The 20,241-nt window shown below is 37.7% G+C and overlaps 2 protein-coding genes across 2 annotated transcripts; one reads left to right on the forward strand and one right to left on the reverse strand.

Annotated features, from left to right (window-relative positions):
* Positions 1-3,021: 3,021 nt before the first annotated feature.
* On the reverse strand, positions 3,022-4,271 carry LOC133712650 (glycine-rich protein 23-like). The gene has a single exon (XM_062138761.1). It carries the CDS (start codon positions 4,173-4,175, stop codon positions 3,249-3,251), a length of 927 nt encoding a protein of 308 aa, XP_061994745.1. The 5' UTR covers positions 4,176-4,271; the 3' UTR covers positions 3,022-3,248.
* Positions 4,272-7,106: 2,835 nt separating this feature from the next.
* Positions 7,107-14,524, forward strand: LOC133709646 (transcriptional corepressor LEUNIG_HOMOLOG). Its single transcript, XM_062135455.1, has 19 exons — positions 7,107-7,298; positions 7,329-7,376; positions 7,490-7,546; positions 7,634-7,731; positions 7,902-8,011; positions 8,124-8,404; positions 8,495-8,570; positions 8,660-8,768; positions 9,824-9,873; positions 9,968-10,219; positions 11,085-11,156; positions 11,403-11,633; positions 12,235-12,373; positions 12,453-12,562; positions 12,870-13,019; positions 13,205-13,360; positions 13,449-13,565; positions 13,694-13,891; positions 14,177-14,524. Exons 3-19 carry the CDS (start codon positions 7,515-7,517, stop codon positions 14,318-14,320), a joined length of 2,325 nt encoding a protein of 774 aa, XP_061991439.1. The 5' UTR covers positions 7,107-7,298; positions 7,329-7,376; positions 7,490-7,514; the 3' UTR covers positions 14,321-14,524.
* Positions 14,525-20,241: the final 5,717 nt, after the last annotated feature.

Here is a 20,241-nt window from a genome sequence, read left to right on the forward strand (position 1 = left end):
TTGGGGGCCAAAATACATTCTACGGGGCAGAAATTATTCTTCTGGCATGTTGCTGATTTTCAACGTCAAAAAATTTAACTTCGTGAGGTTCAAAGCAAATTGTTGGACATTATGAAACAACCCTATTCAGCAGAGCAGTATGAGGAACAACGACGACTACATGTTAAACAAAGCTAGTTGCTCTCTCAGGAAGAAAAATATTGGAGACAACGTTCACGTGCGCTATGGTTGAAGGATGGTGATAGGAATTCTGCCTACTTTCATCGTAAAGCCTCTAACAGGAAATGCAGGAATACCATCAGGGGTTTGCTGAATGATAATGGGGTGTGGACTAATGAACCGCAGGAAATAAAGCAACTTCTCCTCAACTTTTATAATATGACTTTTACCTCTGAGAGTGTAGACGAATCTGACATTTCTGAAATCTTCAGGGCTACTCCTCTGAAGGTCACTTCGACTATGAATGAGGACCTTAATGCTCCATACTTGGATGAAGAAATTAAAGCTACCTTATTCCAAATGCATCCATCTAAGAGCCCGGGTCCTGATGGTATGTCTCCATTCTTCTTCCAAAAATATTGGCATGCATATTGTTGGTTTAGATGTGTGTATTGCTATACGAAATTTCTTGCAATTTGGGGAAATTTGGAAGGAGTTCAATTTCACTTATATCTGCCTGATTCCGAAAATTAAAAACCCTAGTGTGGCATCTCACTTCCGCCCCATAGCATTGTGCAATGTGATTTATAGGATCAGTTCCAAGGTCATTGCAAATCGGTTGAAGAAATGGCTTCCTGAGATCATCTCTCCACTACAAAGTGCCTCTGTTCCTGGCAAATTAATCTCAGATAATACCCTCGTTGCAACTGAGGCAGCTCATTTTATGCATACACTTACAACACAAGCAGAAGGTTTTTTCTCTCTCAAGCTGGACATTAGTAAGGCCTATGATCGTCTGGAATGGCCTTTTCTGCAGGCTATGTTGGTAAAACTTGGTTTTTCGGTTCAGTGGATTTCTATGGTAATGAGTTGTGTTACGTCGGTTAGTTATGCAATTCTTGTGCAGGGTGAGCCATTTGAGACTATATACCCTACTAGAGGAATCCGTCAGGGAGACCCCCTATCTCCATACTTATTTATTTTATGTGCTGAGGGATTATCAGCATTGATATTGCAGGCTGTTGACTCGGGCATTATTAAAGGTCTCAAAATGTGTCCCCAGGCTCCAATATTGCATCATCTTTTCTTTGCTGATGATAGTCTCTTATTTGGAGCAGCTACCTTGGAGGAGTGCCACACTATTAGACACATCTTAAGCACTTATGAGAGAGCTTCTGGTCAGAAAATAAATTTCCAGAAGAGCAGCGTTGTCTTTAGCAGGAATGTGCCAGCAGCTACTCAGGCTCAGCTTGCTGCAGTATTGGAGGTCAAGTGTGAAAAGGATCATGACAAGTATTTGGGTCTCCCATTGAGAGTTGGAAGATCCAAAACACAAATTTTTCAGTACATTAAAGAAAAATTGTCAAAGGAACTTGAAAATTGGAAAGCCAAGATTCTCAGTTGCGCTGGAAAAGAGATCCTGATCAAAGCAGTTGCTCAGACTATGCCTTTATATGCTAGGAATTGTTATTTGCTCCCAAAGGGTTTGTGTGATGATATTCACAAGTTGTGTGCTTCTTTCTTTTGGGGAGACACAGATGACAAACGAAAGATTCATTGGCGTAGTTGGGAACATTTATGCCTAACAAAGCATGAGGGAGGGACGGGCTTTAAAAATATATATGCCTATAACTTGGCAATGCCTAACAAATATATATGCCTATAGTTCATGTTGTTTATCAAATTGCAGCTCCTTTCGTCAGCTCGGCTTTACATGCTGAACTTCTAGCTATCAAAGCGGGTCTGCAACTACTCAGTCTGCATAACTTCCAGTCGGTTTGTATCCAATCTGATTGTTTGTTAGCTGTCCAAGACATTAATGGCAATTCTACCAATCATACAGAGTATGGTATTTTGATTGAGGACATTTAGTTCATGCTGCAACAGCTGCAGCATGTCCATGTATCTTATACTCCTCGTACTTGCAACAAGATAGCTCATAGATTAGCCAATTTAGCTTTTGAATTCGAGCAGACTATGTATTGGATTCAAGAAACTCTGGATTGCATCCGCGACATTGTACTAAAGGAGCTTCCTCCTCCTACTTAGTTTAATAAAGCTCTTATCTGTTTTTACCTAAAAAAAAAAAAAAAGATGGCAATTTTGAGTATCAATACTATTTTTAACACTCAAACATTTTGCTCTTTTTTTTTTTTTTTTTTTTTTGAGTTTTTGTACACCACCAACTCGATCACGTTTAGATGATGACCTAAAAGATTAAGGTTGTTACTCTTGACGTGGGATAAAAATTTGCTAACTTGAGTGGGTATTTGCCTATTCATTTAAGGCCTCGTTTGGTTCGTAGAATTGAGGACTCCAGAAATATTTTCTTGACAGGGGGGAATGTAGGGGGCATAAATCATTCCACTTATTAGACCCCATGGGATTGATTTTCCCTTCTCATTTCCCAGCATTTATTACAAAAATTTTAGACAACAATACCTTGTCTTGCATAAAAAATTGGTGTACTTTTGAATTTTTATGATGTTTTTATTTTAAAATACAATGGTATTATTGAAACATTGATATATTTTTATTTTCCTTTCCTGAATACTTTCCCTACTTTACCAAACATATTAAATGAAACCTGACAGAAACTTTAGTTTCCATTCCCCATATGGGAAAGACAAGAGAATTGATTTATATTTTGTGACCCAAACGAGGCCTAAGTGTCTTATTCCTTTAATGCGGTGATATATATAAACGTCATCTTTTTAGCAAAACCAAACTGAATTCTAAACATGCTTAGCTAGTTACGATAATGGAAGTCTGGCACATGATACATTTTTACAATATTGATCACGTACACCACCGTAATGAACACTTATCTTCGTTTAAAATTAATAAATTGACAGTGCTACATAATGGGGAAATTATATGTAAAATAACAAAATGATTCCCATGCACAAAGAATACACTTTTCTCTTCGTTTGCATGAAGATTGAAGAGGACATTCATAGATTGAACTAGAAATTGCAGTACTAAAGAGGAAAGAAGAATAAAACTCCAAAATAAGGAACATTTATAAGAAAGGAACATAGCTAACGTAGCTAATCAGCAGTCGGAGCAGAAACTCGCGAGTTAATTAGCTAGTGACCGCCGCCACCTCCGAATCCAGCTCCACCACCGAAGCCAGCCCCACCCCCAGCACCAAAACCACCTCCGCCACCTCCACCAAATCCGCCACCTCCACCTCCTCCGCCCCCTACTCCACCACCAGCTCCAAACCCTCCTCCAGCACCGGCTCCACCACCAACTCCTCCACCACCCCCAAACCCACCCCCTCCACCAGCACCACCTCCAACACCTCCTCCAGCCCCGCCACCTGCACCACCGCCAAAGCCTCCACCTGCACCACCTCCCGCTCCACCTCCACCTCCAGCTCCACCACCAAACCCACCACCGGCTCCAGCACCGCCACCATGGCCAAGTCCACCTCCTCCACCTAGACCACCACCGTGGCCAAGTCCACCTCCGCCACCTAGACCCCCACCATGTCCAAGTCCACCTCCGCCACCTAGACCCCCACCGTGGCCAAGTCCACCTCCGCCACCCAGACCCCCACCATGTCCAAGTCCACCTCCACCACCTAAACCTCCACCAGCACCTCCGCCTAAACCGCCTCCTGCACCTCCACCTAGACCTCCACCGCCTCCCAACCCACCTCCAGCACCTCCCCCTAGACCACCCCCGCCTCCAAGGCCACCACCGCCCCCTAACCCACCTCCTGCGCCACCGCCAAGCCCACCTCCGCCTCCTAGACCGCCGCCAAGTCCACCTCGAGGAAATCTTCCATGCTTAAACCCCTTCCTATAAATCCCATGCCCTAGGCCACCTCCTCCACCAATGCCTCCACCTAGGCCTCCTCCCTTAACAAAATGCGGGACTGGGCGCTTAAAAAACAAGTGTTTATCGTCCTTAACCTTAGGATCTTCATCACCCACAACCGAATCGCTCACAAGAAACACACACAGGAGAGCCACCACAACACAGCCAGCTGAAATGTTGACCCTCATTGTTAATTATCAGCGCAGAGCTCACTAGTTTCAGTGCAGAAGCTAGTGCAATGAGGTTAGGGTTTATATAGTGAAACGAGTAAGAGGCAGGTTAGATTAATTTAATAGGTTAAAAGTGGATTGAAGGAGATCGAGGTCCACTACTAGGTACAATAATATTGACCCAACTGTCACGCTTGAATGGAGTAAATGAATCTCATCTGCCATTGGGGCAGCAGGTAATAAATTTAGTTATGTCTCCAACTGCCCTTCACCCTCCAACTCAAACATAGAGGCCCTCTTCTTCTTCTTGTCCATTCGATTTGGGTTTCTTGATGACTCTGCATATATAAATTATATGCCTGAATCTTATCTCCCAGCTAGCCTCTTCTTCTTTCCCCACACTTTTCGCTTGTAGGATACATAAGGTCAACTCATTGCAGCAACAATTTCCAAGTTCGAGCTGGAAATTTTTAAAGTGAAAACTCGATCAGGGATACGTTGTTCACTTATTCTGGGTCTTTGCTAGCTTCTAATAATGTGAATGTGATTTCATTCAATGGGTTACTTACGGTACCATTAATGCTGCAACCAAACATTTACTATACCCTCTCATATATCTTGCACCAGAAATAACTTCATCTCTCTCTCTCTCTCTCTCTCTCTCTCTCTCTCTCAATGAATTAAATAAAATCTATATATTTGTGATTTTCATGGTAGATTGATCACATTTAATAGTTAATAAGTCTCCCACTTATCAATAATTTAGTTCCCATTACCACAACTTAGCGTAATTAAGTTCTAAACTGAGATCACAAACCGCCCTGCATTATATATCATAAACACGTATTAGGGCTAGCTTATGTGTGTAAAAGGACTAGCTAGGGTTTCATGGTCTCTTCTCTCCACATGCAGCAAAGGCATTGACACTGTTCTCTCATCTGGGTAGCTTGTTATATTGAAGGCCGGGGATGATCATTTGGGTTAATCGGTCGATTAAGAATTGGAAAGGGATGGTTTGGGTTTGATGAAACAACCAAGTTGAAGATGCAAATTAGAATTATAGTGCGATTTTATGTAAACATGGAGGAGGACATTCGATCAGGGCCTCACAGTGTTGAGATGCCGGCTATGTTCCACGGGGTTGCAACAGTACTCAACATCATGATTATAATTCTTTTCCTTAGTAGCTAGAGTACTGAAAGACAACATATAAAGCCATCACCACTATCCCGGATGGATAATTTATCCCCGAGTTCTGAGAAAGCCACGTACGCCATTGTTTCTATATAAATCCCAACACCTCTTTTAGGCGCAATGAACGACCCACCAGGTTCATGACCTATTCTCATTGGCAATTGGTAAACATGGAGAAGTAGGATTGGTCATTAGTGGCAGCCAAGAATGCACCTTATTTGGACTACTTGTGTTTCATAACCAACCTATTAAAACAGTACAAATCACGCACCACATAAACTGATCAAAGTATAAAACATCAAATGTATCTATAGTATGATTCAGGCCTGTTTTTACATTAGTGTAGATTTTTTTTTTTTTTTTTTACATTTGAAATGGAATTTGATTGAATAAATATATTTAGTTTGTATTTACCAATGCCAATAGGGATAACGAGTGTATGTGCTAACCTATAGTTTACAGTAAACATGAGAAATTCCAAAATTAGGATGTGCTTGCAGCAAAAACTTTAACTTGTGCCATTTCTAAATTACAGATTTCAAAGATATTTTGAAAAATATTATTTTTTTTATCAATATTTTTTTTTCTTTATTGTTATTTTGACCTCATTGATCCGATATGCTAATGAGGTTCGAACTTATGAATCATGAACTTCACAATCTCGGTTTTACTAATATTTCGATGGGAAATACTTGCATCCGAACCAATATATGTGTGTGAGCATCCGAACTCTCTCTTATTTGCATACGCAATCAACAATCTAAATCTATGATTTAACTGTTCAAAAGTTAAATTGATCATTAAAGATATTCTCAGCAAAAAATTAATGTAAACAAAAATCATTTACTTAGTCGATTGGATTAAATAAATGGATGATTGATCATGAGACTGCTAACTTTCGCAATAACTGTTCATTTTTTAATGCAATCGAATAAGTAAACGATTTTTGTTTGCATTCATTTTTTGTAGCCATGATCTTTACAGGTTGATTTAATATTTGAACGGTTAAATCATGGATTTACGTTGCCAAAAGTTTGCAAATAATTAAGAGAGAGTTTGAATGCTCACATACATACTGGTTTGGATGTAAGTATTTTTCTATTTCGACTTGAATATTAAACCATGGGGATAATGGGGATACACACATATTTGGCTAGTAAACATATTTAAAAACTCCCTTGGTCCAGTTGGAGTGAAGGCTGCAGGGTGATGGCATGGTGTTGTTGTACAGGGCGCTTGGAGAATTTAATGGCAAAGAATAAGGCTGCGGGGTGATGGTGTTGTTGTTCAGGGCGCTTGGAGAATTTAATGGCAAAGGAATGCGGCGGGTAGATGGCTGGAAGGCAGGGTCATCGGATCAGAGGTCGTAGATGGTAATTGCAGTATGGTGGCATTGCTGAGATCCACTAGGTTTAGATCGAAATTGTTGAAACCGATAAGCTTTGGTTGGTTTGGTTCCAATCTGAGGAAGGGCGGTGCGACTAGCTAGCGTGAGGTAGGTGGCGGTGGTGCTACTGCTGGTGGAGGCGCATGCGGGATGGTGGCATAGGTGATATAGATAGTTTTGGATGCGCTTTATTGTTTTTCAAAAATGTTGATTTTCCTTAAAAAATAATTATTTTGTCAGTCAAACGGGTGAGTCATTTTGTATAATCTCCACTGGATTATAAATAAGCTTACATTTTTAATAATTAAAAAAAAAAAAAAAAAAAAAAAAAAAAAAAAAACTCCCAAAGCCAGAGGCGCCCTTGGTCAAAGGTTCCAAGGCTGAGGTTCGGAGCTAGTAAAGCTCGGCTAAGGTTCGGAGCCATAGCAAAGCTGAGCTTCGGTTGATGTTCAAATTGCCCTGCTCACTTCACTCACTCCCTAAAACATGGGAATGTTTGGAACTCCATGGACTTATTAGTGATCACAATTCACTAACCCCACCTCTCAATTCCCAATTCCCAATTCCCAATTCCCAATTCCCAACACTTGCAATTTTGGGCCGAGTGTCCTCTGATCCATCAATTTCCTCCTCCCCAGGTTTGTTTCGATCAATGCAATCCACTTCGAATTCATCGAATCGCCAATTGAATTACCAAATTTCAATTCTTTATGTTTCTGATGATAGTCTTGGATTTCTTGATTCTGGGCAGTTTGGCTTGTATTTGACCTCAAGAAATGGCCCAGAGTAATTGGGAAGCAGATAAGATGTACCTACTTCACTGTGTTTAGTTTCTTTAACTTATGTTTATGGTGTTGGTTTTTGTTGAATTTGATAAATTTGATATCTTTTATAGGCTTGATGTGTACATTTACGATTATCTAATGAAGAAGGAATTGCATGCCACTGCTAAGTCTTTCATGACCGAAGGGAAGGTTGCGCCCGATCCAGTAGGTAATGAATATACTAATCTATAGCTGAAAAGATTCCATCTTTACTTCTTGTTTATTATGCTTCTTGTAGTTTACTTTAGTAATGTAATGAGATTAGTTCGAATGGTCCTACTGGCTAGTTGAAATGCAATGCTTGGAGTAGAGAGTTTAATTGTTACGTATAATGTGCAGCCATTGATGCACCTGGAGGGTTTCTTTTTGAATGGTGGTCTGTCTTCTGGGACATTTTTATTGCGAGGACAAACGATAAACATTCCGAGTCTGCGGCAGTTTATATAGAGGTGACTTTTTAGATTCGATGGTATAGATGTGGCCGCTAGGTTAATTGTTGTGCTGCTAATGTTGAGCTTTCTCTTGACCTTTTTTATCCGCTCATATGGTGTTGATGTGCAGGCACAACAAATTAAAACAAAAGAGCAACAACAGCTGCAAATGCAGCAGTTGCAACTAATGCGCCAAGCTCAGTTGCAAAGAAATCCTACTAATCCTCCCCTTGGTGGTCCCCTAAATTCACTAAGTTCTGAAGGAATGCTTGGGCAATCTACTACTAGTGCATTGGCTGCAAAAATGTATGAGGAACGTATGAAACACCCCAATCAAATAGATTCAGAGACATCCCAACCACTCCTTGATGCTAGAGTGGCCCTGCTGAAATCAACAACAAACCATCCTGGGTAACAACTTGAAGATCTTATTTGTATAACAGTATTCTGATAGTTTTTTCAGTAGCTTATTTCTTTTCTTGGTTTCACTTACTAAAACAGTCAGTTGGTTCAAGGAAACCCTGGTAGTGTTAATGCGGCATTACAACAAATCCAAGCTCGAAGTCAACAGACTGCTGTAACTACTCATTCAACATCATGCGTGCTGCTTTTGTTCCTTTCTTTCCTTTTTTGTATTATAAAGCTTTCTTTCTTCTTTGTCTACAGGACATAAAGAGTGAAGTTAACATGGTTGCCTCTCAGAGATCTTTGCCTGTGGATTCTTCAATTTATGCACAAGGAATGATGCAGCCAAGACCAGGGATAGGAAATGCAGGTATGATTCACTGGATCCTTAAAAGAATCTCAGAATTTTGAGAAGAGCTATAACATTTCATAGTATACACGGTAGGAGATGAAGAACTTTAGACTCTTTTTGTTTGCTTATCTCACTTTCTTACTTTGTTTGGTTCTTTCCTCATCATTCCTAACACCATTTTCCATTTCATGTGAGGTAGATGTGATGTAGGACAAATCAAGGGAGGGTGTCAGTATGGTTAGGCTTAGAAGATAAGAAGATTTACAATTAGAATAGTTTTTCAAGAAAGAGAAGGTTTATTGCTACTGTAATTTCAGATTACCTTCAAGATAACTTAATTGGAATCTAGTTTGGTCAAAAGATGTAGTCTTATTTATAGGCTTCAGATACATCTCCCTTTGACTCATAAAACGCCAAAAGAAGTATTAAAGAGGCGTTAAATAAAGAGACCCTTGGAGTACTAAATGTAGTTAGACTTACACTAGGAATTAAGACTCTTAAGAATACAATACTGAAATAGATGATCTTAATAAAACTCTACATTAACTATTATACCTTGGAGACTTCATTTTGGACTAAAACGGCCCAGGTTTTACTGCTGTGGGATTAGTCTTGTGATTCCATAACTTCTCTTCTAACCAAGAAGAGAATACTTTCAAGTACGACTATATTGCTCAACTGATCATTCTGTGTATAGTCAGCCTTTCTTTTATAACAAAAGTAATGAGAACAAGGTCTTAGGGACTTGTGGAAAATGTAGATGAATTTTCCTAGAGATCCAGGTGACTTACTAGCTGACAATCCCTCATATTTATGTCTTGATGCTGTGGTACCAGCAGTAAATAGTAGGCCAGGCTCTTATTTGGCATGTCTTGGTCCCCAAGTATCTACTCTGAACTAGACAACATTCATTTATCTTATGTGAAACTGAGTTAACATGCAACATGCTTCTAGATATGTTAAAGAAGTCATATCTTTGTGTTCTTTCATGTCACAATTGATTATATTTCTTAATTTTCTCATTTTGATTGAAATAACTTTTTCTTTTATTCTTTTCTTTCTTTTGAATACAGGTTTGAACCCAGGAGTCGGTGGTCTTCCATTAAAGGGATGGCCATTAACAGTGAGTTTGATTCTGCATCTTGTGTCCTAGGGATTCATGCCATAAATATTAGTCAGGACTGATTTAAAACTGAGATATCTGCTGATATATACAGGGCATCGACCAAATGCGGCCAGGTTTAGGTGCACAAGTTCAAAAACCTTTCTTGCAAGGTGCAACACAGTTTCAGATCCTCTCACAGCAACAACAACAGCTTTTAGCACAGGTTCAGACACAAGGCAATGTTGGTAGCACACCTGGCTATGGAGATATGAGGGGATTGCCCAGGGGAAATTTAAATTCTAAAGATGGCCAATCTATCACAAACAATGGATCTCTAGGTTCTCCTATGCAAACAACTTCGCAGGTAAGATGTCATCCCATAATTCACCTGGAAAGTTTAAGAGTATTCTCCTTCTGTCAGATTAATCTCAATCTCTGTAGAATCTTCATGCCCTTTTCTCTTGCCTTCAATGCAGTTCAATACTTATGCAACTAATGATATTTGGGGCCTCTTTTATATATGAATCTAATCTGGCTAAATCCTATGTAAGGCATATCTAGATAGAATGAACTTATAATCTTTTGTTTGTAGTGTCAACAAAAGATGAATGCTGTCATCCAACACAAGCAGTCAATAATTGAGCATGAGTAAACTCTCTACAAAATTTGGGTCCATAGTAAATACTGTGTGCCAGAGAGAGATGTGTGGAAATTCTTTTTCTTGTTGAGAGGACTGGAACAATATTAAGATTAGGTTTTAAGGACGGGTTAACCTACAAAATGGGTGTATATTGACTTGAGCTGTGATACAAAGCAGGTTGAAATGCTAGTTGTCATATTGTTGATTTATGATTAATTATGTGGACTTTACAAAGGTTAGTGAAACCTAAGTGGAGTTTGGAGTAGAGGCTTGAGAGATACAGGAAGGAGAAGACGGGGGATTCAAGACTTGCGCGCTTATAATTTCCTTTGGCATCAATGATCCATCAAAATGAGCCTTAGAAAGATAAAATCTGCTAGGAAATTTTCTCAGACTGCTCTCTTTGAGAAGATAGAAGTGCACTATTTATGTTTATGTAATAGTACCCTAATATGTAACGGCTTGAATTTGACTACTAAGCTGGAACCAAACACTAACACTTATATGGAACCTGATGACAAATAACCCATTAAATATCCTTTGAACATAGTGGTGATGTTTCTCTTAACTCTTGTTGTGTTTCAACCAGATAAACATGCCACAGATGCAACACTCTTCTTCTCAACAACAGGATCCTTTGCAGCCTCAGCAAGTACAGCAGGTTATACTTCCTTTTCTTGAATAATGATTCTTTTATTTGCCTTATTGCTAGAACTTAAAGAATTATTAAAGTTCTTCTCAAGAAAGAAAGAAAAAAAAAATTGATAGGTCATGTGTTGAATGTATATATTGTCTGAGACTCTAAGTTTATACATGAACCTCATTATATTCTAGCAAGTCTACACACAAAAACACCCTCAACTAATATAAGATAAAGTAATGACTAATGGTTTTTTTATCACTCAAGAATAACCGCAAAAGGAAAGGGCCTTCATCCTCTGGAGCTGCTAACAGTACCGGTACAGGAAATACAGTTGGTCCTTCATCTAATTCCCAACCATCAACTCCATCCACTCATACACCTGGAGACGGAATTGCTATGGCTGGAAATTTTCCGAATCCTAGCAACGTTCCGAAAAGTTTGATGATGTATGGCACGGATGGAACAGGTGGCCTTGCATCATCCACAAATCAGCTGGTAAATAAAATTTAATAGATGTAACTCATGATCTACAGCTGGAAGGATAATCTGGATATTCATGACACCACACATGTTACTTTCCAGTTTAGATCCAACAAGCACTACTCTTTGCCTTAGATAATTGTTTAATACAAGAAATTAATACCTAATTTCATACCTTTACAATAATATATTGATTGAAACATGTATGAATGATGGTAAAGAAACATGGTCCAATTATTTGGGTATGTTTGTTTGTTGGACCCATGTTATGCTGGGTGTCAAATTGGTAAAACTGTTTAGTGTAGGGAGTTATTAGCAGGACATGCATTCTTATCTGAGGTTTTAAATGACATTTCTTAAAACGCTTTATCCTGTGTTTCACTACAAAGGTTGATGTCCAGATTACCCTGCGTATCCATTTTTTTTCTTCATGTATACCTCTACTATAACATTGTGTCAAATTGGGATTCTCACTTTAATGGCTCAAGTCCATCTTCTACTTGGTTTATGTAGTATGGCTGCTTTAGCATATTTTCAGATATTTGTACTTACCACTGTGAAATAGGTTTCTCCAAGTCACTCTGGAAAATCCTTTTGACTAAATTTTCAATTGCAGGAAGACATTGACCAATTTGGAGATGTTGGTTCCCTAGAGGACAATGTGGAATCCTTTTTGTCACATGATGATGGAGATGGAAGGGATTTGTTTGGTACATTGAACCGGAACCCTGCACATTCCACAGAAGCTTCAAAGGGTAATATATGACTCCATGCTTTAAACAGTGTTAATTAATCCAAATGCCTGCAGCAATGACTCTTTTCCTTTCATCTCAGATTTTTCCTTCAAAGAAGTCGGTTCAATTTGTAAAAGTAGTAGCAAAGTTGTCTGCTGTCACTTCTCTTCAGATGGAAAATTATTGGCCAGTGCTGGACATGACAAGAAGGTATAGTTTTGTTATAAGGAAATTATTTATTTGTGAAATTGGTTTAACTACTTCTAATCTAATAATTGTTACCAAGCTGGCTAGAGTTTAATATTATTTCGACAAACAGAAATAATAATCTAAATTATCTTTTCCAAAGGCCACAATCAGATGACAAAAAATGGTTAACAAATATTCCATAAAAGACTCTGTATACTATTGACTTCGTGACTGAAACAACTAGAAATTATACTAATCAAAAACTTCTTTAGTAATAAGAAACAGAATGATTTAGAGTCTTATCTTCTTTTTTGTTCGATGTTAGTAGGTTGTTATTTGGAATATGGAAACACTACAGACTGAAAGCACACCCGAGGATCACAGCCTGATAATTACTGATGTTCGATTTAGACCAAATTCAACTCAGTTGGCAACTTCTTCATTTGACACAACTGTGCGACTTTGGGATGCTGCTGAAGTAAATTCTATGCTTCCATTGCTTTCTAATATTGTTAATTTTACCATGAATAATTTTTTGTTGCTCCACATGGTTCTTCATTTCTTTTCACAATTGAAAACCTGGATTGTGACTGAAATATATTGTTCACCTTGGCTGAAAATTATTTTCTTTGATTTCTGAAGTGTTTGAGTTCATTATTGCAGCCAAGCTATTGTTTACATACATATAAAGGACATACCTCACATGTAAGGTCACTTGATTTCCACCCTAAGAAGACTGACCTTTTCTGCTCATGTGACACGAACAATGAGATTCGCTTTTGGAATATTAATCAGTATTCGTGCATTCGTGTTTCTAAGGTCAAATTCTGGGCTCTACTTTTCTTTGAAAGTTGCAAGTAATTCTGGTTTCTTTTTGTTACTAAATCTCAGGCATTTAATGATGCAGGGAGGTTCTTCACAGGTGAGGTTCCAGCCAAGAATTGGACAATTTATGGCTGCAGCATCTGGGAATGTTGTGTCAATATTCGATGCTGAGAGTGATAGGCAGACACATTCACTGCAGGTATGATTAGCTGCTCTTTATTTCACTAAATTCTTAATGGTTTCATTGATCTGTTTACCTGCAAAAAGTGTGTTATACTGTCATAAGTTGTTACTAATCAGACAACACCAATATTTTGAACTTTACAGGGCCACTCCACAGAGGTGCACTCTCTTTGTTGGGATACAAATGGAGATTATTTGGCTTCAGTCAGTCAAGAGTCAGTCAGAGTGTGGTCATTATCCTCTGGGAAGTGCATTCACGAGCTCAGTTCTAGTGGAAACATGTTCCATTCTTGTGTTTTCCATCCAAGCTACTCCACTCTCTTGGTCATCGGAGGCTACCAGGTGAGTTCTGCTTTGTTTTGGTGATGTGAATGAAATTTGATTTGCTCGCTAATTTTGTGTAGGTTTGAGATATCTTACATTCTTAGAATATCATCTGGCCACTGTTTAATTGCATCAAGATATCATACGGAAATTAAACAAATCGAATGTGATTTATTTATCCAAATTATGTAAAATAAAGTGGAAACTACCTATGCTGTTCCGTATACATTTGTGGAGGGATCGTCTATCTCTTTCAATCATCCAGACCAACTTGTTGATGCTGTTTTTTCTTCATGCTTGCAGTCAATGGAGCTCTGGAACATGGCTGAGAACAAGTGTATGACGGTTGCTGCTCATGACTGTGTAATATCAGCTTTGGCACAGTCACCAGTTACAAGGATGGTCGCTTCAGCCAGTCATGATAAATCCGTTAAAATCTGGAAATAAAGAGAAATATTTTGTGCAGATCCCGTGTTAGATGTCTGCGATCATCTCAACTGCAGAGAAAGTCGGAATAAACTTAAAAACATAGAAGCTCATTATTATTCTTTTTACATTTAATACTTGTTCGTCAGTATTCATGTAATAAGGTGATGGTTAAAATTAACGGTGTTCAAAAGCGATTTATACATGTAATTTCCTTACTTTTTACATGACATCTCCATTTGAGAAGCGTGATTAGTTTGATTAGGAAGAGTTGTAATGCTGCTTTAGGTGAACTGGATAGAGGTTCCTACATAACAACGTGACGAATCCGAAAACTTTTTTTCAGGGTCATCAAGACTAAAATTGAACTGTCCTTCAATACAAATAACAATTTGGTACCTCCGTCACTTTATCTGTCATCTTTTGCTTAATAAGATGAAACAAAAGTTGGTGTTTGGAATGACACTAGCCAAACCAACAATAATAAGGCATGCATGCATGCATAAACATGATGCCCTACATTACCTACTTGTCAAATCTATCACAATAAAATCAATAAAACTTGCAAATAAAAGTTGACAGAAATCAAAGAATTCTCGAGTGCTCGGTAGCTCTTCTTTTTCATAAAAAGAATCATAGCGTCTTCTTCTTCTTCTTCAACAGTGTTCTTCTTCCTCTTTACCCCGTTTCTGCCACTTTTACAGAACCAAAGGTCTTCCCACCCTTAAACTTCTTAACCAACTCAAAAATCGAGGTTGGACGATCATACAATCTTCTCCGGCGCCGTCGACCACTACTACTGCAAGTCCCACGGCGACTGCAGCTTTTGAGAGATAATCGTTTACTCGATCGGCTCCCTTGGGCTTTAAGGTGAGTTGTTGATACTTTTTATATTTGGTTTGAAGCAGTTTGTCTGATTGTGGGTGGGTTGAGTTTTTGTAGATTGCAAAGTATCTGGGTGAATCTTTTGGTCTTACACGTTTGGTTGTTTTTTCCCCCCATCAAGATAGAGGTTAACTGAAGAGTTGAGATATCAGAACACACAGAGCCGGCCCAGGGGTAGGTCAACTGCTGCAGCTGCACAAGGCCTCCAATCTTATAATTAATTTAGTAGATATATAATAAAAGAGGTTCATTGAGGCGAATTTTTCTTTTCTTTATTAATAGGAGTTTGGAACGCGGTCTAACTGGGAGGCTCTGCCCCATGCCTCATGCCCGTACATATTATTAATAAATGAAATAGAATACACCGGGGAGGACATTAGATCAAAGCCCCGTACAGAATCAACGACATCCTCGTAGAACACATCCGGAATAATAACAAGTGGCTCATCTAACCAAAAATCATCTACACATCTAACACTAGCAAGGTGTGCCAAACGACTGGCCGCACTGTTTGCTTGTCTATATATATGGCGAAAGTGAACCGGCATACCGTTTACAATCATCCACTATCCGACCCGACCAATTGGTGAGAAATCATCATCCTCCTTTGACATGAGGATAACAAGCGTAGCACAATCACTCTCGAATTCCATTTCAGTGAAGCATTCAGGAATAGCAAGCAATAATCCAGCCCGAAGAGCCTCGGCCTCCATATGTATTGCAGAGCTTGCATAATGGATAGTCCTTGTCATGGCCACAACACAACTTCTCAAATGATTACGAATGACAATACCAATTCTTGAGGCCAAATATTATTCTAAGTGGAATTGACAACGCAGTTGATAGAAATGGTTTTTGGTTGTACATGGGTTCAATTCACTACCCCACCACTCTCCTCTCAATTTTGTTTACTTTTTCTTCTTTTTTCTCACTATTAACGCAGTTGATAGTATGTTGAAGCTTGTTTATTTAGTTATGAATAAATAGTGAACATTAGTTCAATCCTAGCCAAACTTGATTGTAATTGATGTCTTGTTTATGATTTAATGAAATTCATGTTGTCACCTTTACATGCTAAATCAAAAAGTGAAAGCTTATATCCGAATTTGACTAGTTTAAGTACAATGCATTTGTCATGTCATGATTAGTGTTTTGGGATTAGTCATCTCTAGACAATAAGAGCATGAAAGCATATCATGTGTGCATGTGAGGGTAGTGGGCTAAAATTACCTAGAGATAGAATTAGTTTGCTTGCTTGGTTATCTAAACTCTAATCTTTATGCATCTAGAAACAATGAGTTGAGACTTATCCGGTAATATGATTTGTTCTTAGGTAGTTCTAGACTTATCCGGATAGAATCGATAAAACCAAAGGAGTTTAGGCCTCAGTAGTCATATTCGGATGCTAAGAGGGTAATTGGAGAGTAAGTGCATCATTTATGTTCAATTGCATTGTTGCATCAAGGGAGGTTGGTAGACAATCTAAACCCTAACTCCTATCCATTTAATAACAACTTCAACTTAGTCTAATCTTGTTTATTTTCATTGCACTTAGGCTTCATTTGTTTCGCAAAATTGAGGGCTTGGGAAAAGAAATTTATTCCTTTCCTATGTTTAGTGTGCATAAGAAGAGAAAATATGAGGGAATTGAATCCTCTCATCCTCTAAAGAATTCATTTTTCCTTCCACTTTCCCTACATTAATTGTGCATTAATTACATAGTATAAGTACATTTATATCCTTCTTGAAAATTATTATTGACAATTTGATTTAAAAAGTTTATGAGATTTATATAACTATATATGGGATATAAATGGAATATTTGTATGATTTTGTTTCATTTCCTTACACAAACCAAACAGTAGAATGGAAACAAATATATATTTTCTCCTTACTTTCCCAACGTTTCTAAACAACGGAAAGGAAAGTGAGAAATTTGTTCTCTTTTCTCATAGAATTTCCTAAGGAATTGATTTCATTTTCGCGAACCAAACAAGAGACGAGGCCTTAGGTCTTGTTTGGTTAGCGGAATTGAGGGCTTGAGAAAGGAAACTTATTCCTTTCTATGTTTGGTGTGCATAAGGAAATGAACAACTTTCCTTTATGAAGGGAAAATATATAGTATGAGTACATTTATATCCCTCTTGAAAATTAAATAAGTAAATATATAGTCTAAGGAAATGATTCATTTTCCCTTTCACTTTCCCTGCATTAATTACATAGTATAAGTACATTTATATCCCTCTTGAAAATTATTATTGACAATTTTATTTAAGAAGTTTATGAGATTTGTGTAACTATATATGAGGATATAAATGGAATATTAGTATGATTTTGTGTCCTTTTCTTATACAAACCAAACACTAGAATGGAAACAAACATATAATAAATAAAAGCTAATTGGAAGTTTGTCTTCCTTTCCCATATGATTTCCTAAGGAATTGATTTCCTTTCCATGAACCAAATGAGGCCTTAGTGCAACCTTTCAACCAAAAATCTCAACAAACAATTCACTATTGATTTGTGCATATATCATTCTTCACATGCCATATCTTGTCATGAGTTTTGGTTTGGTGAATTTGCAAATTGTGTGCATTCTTTCTAATCTTCCTGAAATTTTCCCTAGTTAGAAAAGGATTTGCCAATCCTTCTGGGTTCTACATATTTACTTAATCTCCTATTCTATAACTTGTACCTGTTGTAGTTGTGAGTGGCTTTAATATATACTAACAATACCTAAAAGAACAACAATCCATCACCTATGCTCGCTCATAGAGTAGAAGTAACTATCTAGTGTATTGATGCAAGTTCTCATTGTACAAGGGTTTTGCTTGCACTCATCGATGTCTAAAAATAAATCAGAAGATAATAACCATTTTTATTAAATTTTATAATCAATATATACAAATGACCGAAACGTAATTGAAGTATTTGATATACATACCATGACACCCATTTGGTAGGTATGAGTTTCCGTTGTAACCTGACAAACACCGGCAACTATAAACACCTCGACATCCACTAGTGCCAATGCACTTACTAAACAAGCTGCATGCTAGACTCCTCGTGCTACATGTACCACCACCAATATCCCAATCAAGGACAATAGGAAAACATGTTCTACTGCTAAGATCGTCTCAGATCGTAGTGGGAAAGAATGTGAAGTGGTCATTTTCTGCAATGAATGCATAACTACATGGGTATCTTTTGTAGTACCACTAGGTCTCGGTCTGATCGATTCCCACCTGACGGTCAAGTTCTGCACTGCCTTAGAAATGGATAGGCGACAACAACCAAATTCAGAACGCATGGTGCCCTTTCGTAGTTGGAAGTCATCTAGGCTGCCATCACATCTAGAAGTGCAATAACTAGTATAATTGAATTCCCATAAGCCATGTCTTCTGTAGTTATCATGTTCATCTCTAAAAGTTGTTGTGTACCACACCCAACGCCGAAGCTGCTATTCTTTGCCTGAGATGTCTTGAAATATAAAGGCTATTCTTTGTGGTACCATACTCGGTTTTCTAAAAACGACTTAAAGCCTCATTCATTGAACGGTCTGGAACACTTGTGACAACTTTCATATTTGGAAACCGGTTATGAGAGCATCCTCAGGGCACCTCTTCTGACCAAGTAGGCCTGGACCTGAGGGGAGGCCCAAGAGGTTGCTTCCTCATGCTCAATTTTTTTTTTTTTTTACACCTTCTTAAGATGTTATATAATAAATATATTATTAAATGAAACCCCAATCTATGTAGTTATTCATTTTTTGTGAAAGCCTAGAAACTTAGGGGTCCAAAATTCTTTTTTATACCTTGTTAAATAGAAACACAATGACCATGAGGAGTAAAGATTTATTATATTTATAGGATAAAGAAAAGTATATATACATAATATGCAACAGTACAATTACCCCAAGATCAACAATACTATATCCCCCCATGTATTCTACAGTTTCATTAATGATCAAGACCTAAGGACAGCCGTTCCGACTTTTCCTAAAAAAAAAGAATATGCAACAATACAATTACCCCAAGGTGAAAGAAAAGTAAAATCTCTCCTTTTTATCGGCCATTCCAATTTTATTAATTTAAATTTTGAAGTAGAATATCTTTTGAGCATCTTTAATAAGGAAAATTCTACAATGTGTTAACGTATGACATGCATACAATTGCCTTAAAAGTTGTAAAATGAGTCCTCAAAATAGTAATATTAGTCCTTAAAGTGGTAACATGAGTCCTTAAAGTGGTAAATTTTCTTAGTTACCACATGAGTCCTCAAAATAGTAATATTAGTCCTCAAAGTGGTAACATGAGTCCTTAAAGTGATAAATTTTCTTAGTTTACCATATCAGTCCTCAAAATAGTAATGTTAGTCCTCAAAGTGGTAACATGAGTCCCTAAAGTGGTAAAAATAGTTGATGTATGAGAAATGTTAACATACCATAGCTTTACCCCTTTAATAATGTAAGCTATATTTTAAGTTAACATAACTAAAAAACTGAAATATTATAGGTTTAACAATTTTGCTCCAGCATTACTATTTATTACAAATATTTTATCAAACCATAAATTTGTTAGCGTGAGTCAACGTAGTATATTTAGAATATTCTTGTTCTATTAGGAATGTACTTATTGTATGCAATTAGGAATGTAATTATCTCTTTAATTGTAATTAGCACTTACCTAGTTAGTATATTTAACCTTGGTGTATAAATACCTCATTGTGAGAAGAATAAAATCATCTCATTATTCTCTCAAATACGTTCTTATTCTCAAGTTGGTATCAAAGCGGGTCGCTCTTCAATACGTCGCCATCATAGACCCGGATATGGGTTCATTCATTAATTGATTCACCAATCTCCTCTCCAATCATGGACCTAGTTTGGGTTCATTAAATACTGTGCTTGGTCTAGAGACATGATCCAAACTATGGACCTTATGTAATATATACCGTTTTATCCTTATTCCAAAATAATAATAATGATGATGATGATGATGAGGAGTAATAAATTAATTCTATTTTACTACCATAAATATATTCATAACATTGGTTTT

The sequence above is a fragment of the Rosa rugosa genome, chromosome 5 (genome assembly GCF_958449725.1).
Source record: "Rosa rugosa chromosome 5, drRosRugo1.1, whole genome shotgun sequence".
Classification (NCBI taxonomy): Eukaryota; Viridiplantae; Streptophyta; class Magnoliopsida; order Rosales; family Rosaceae; genus Rosa; species Rosa rugosa.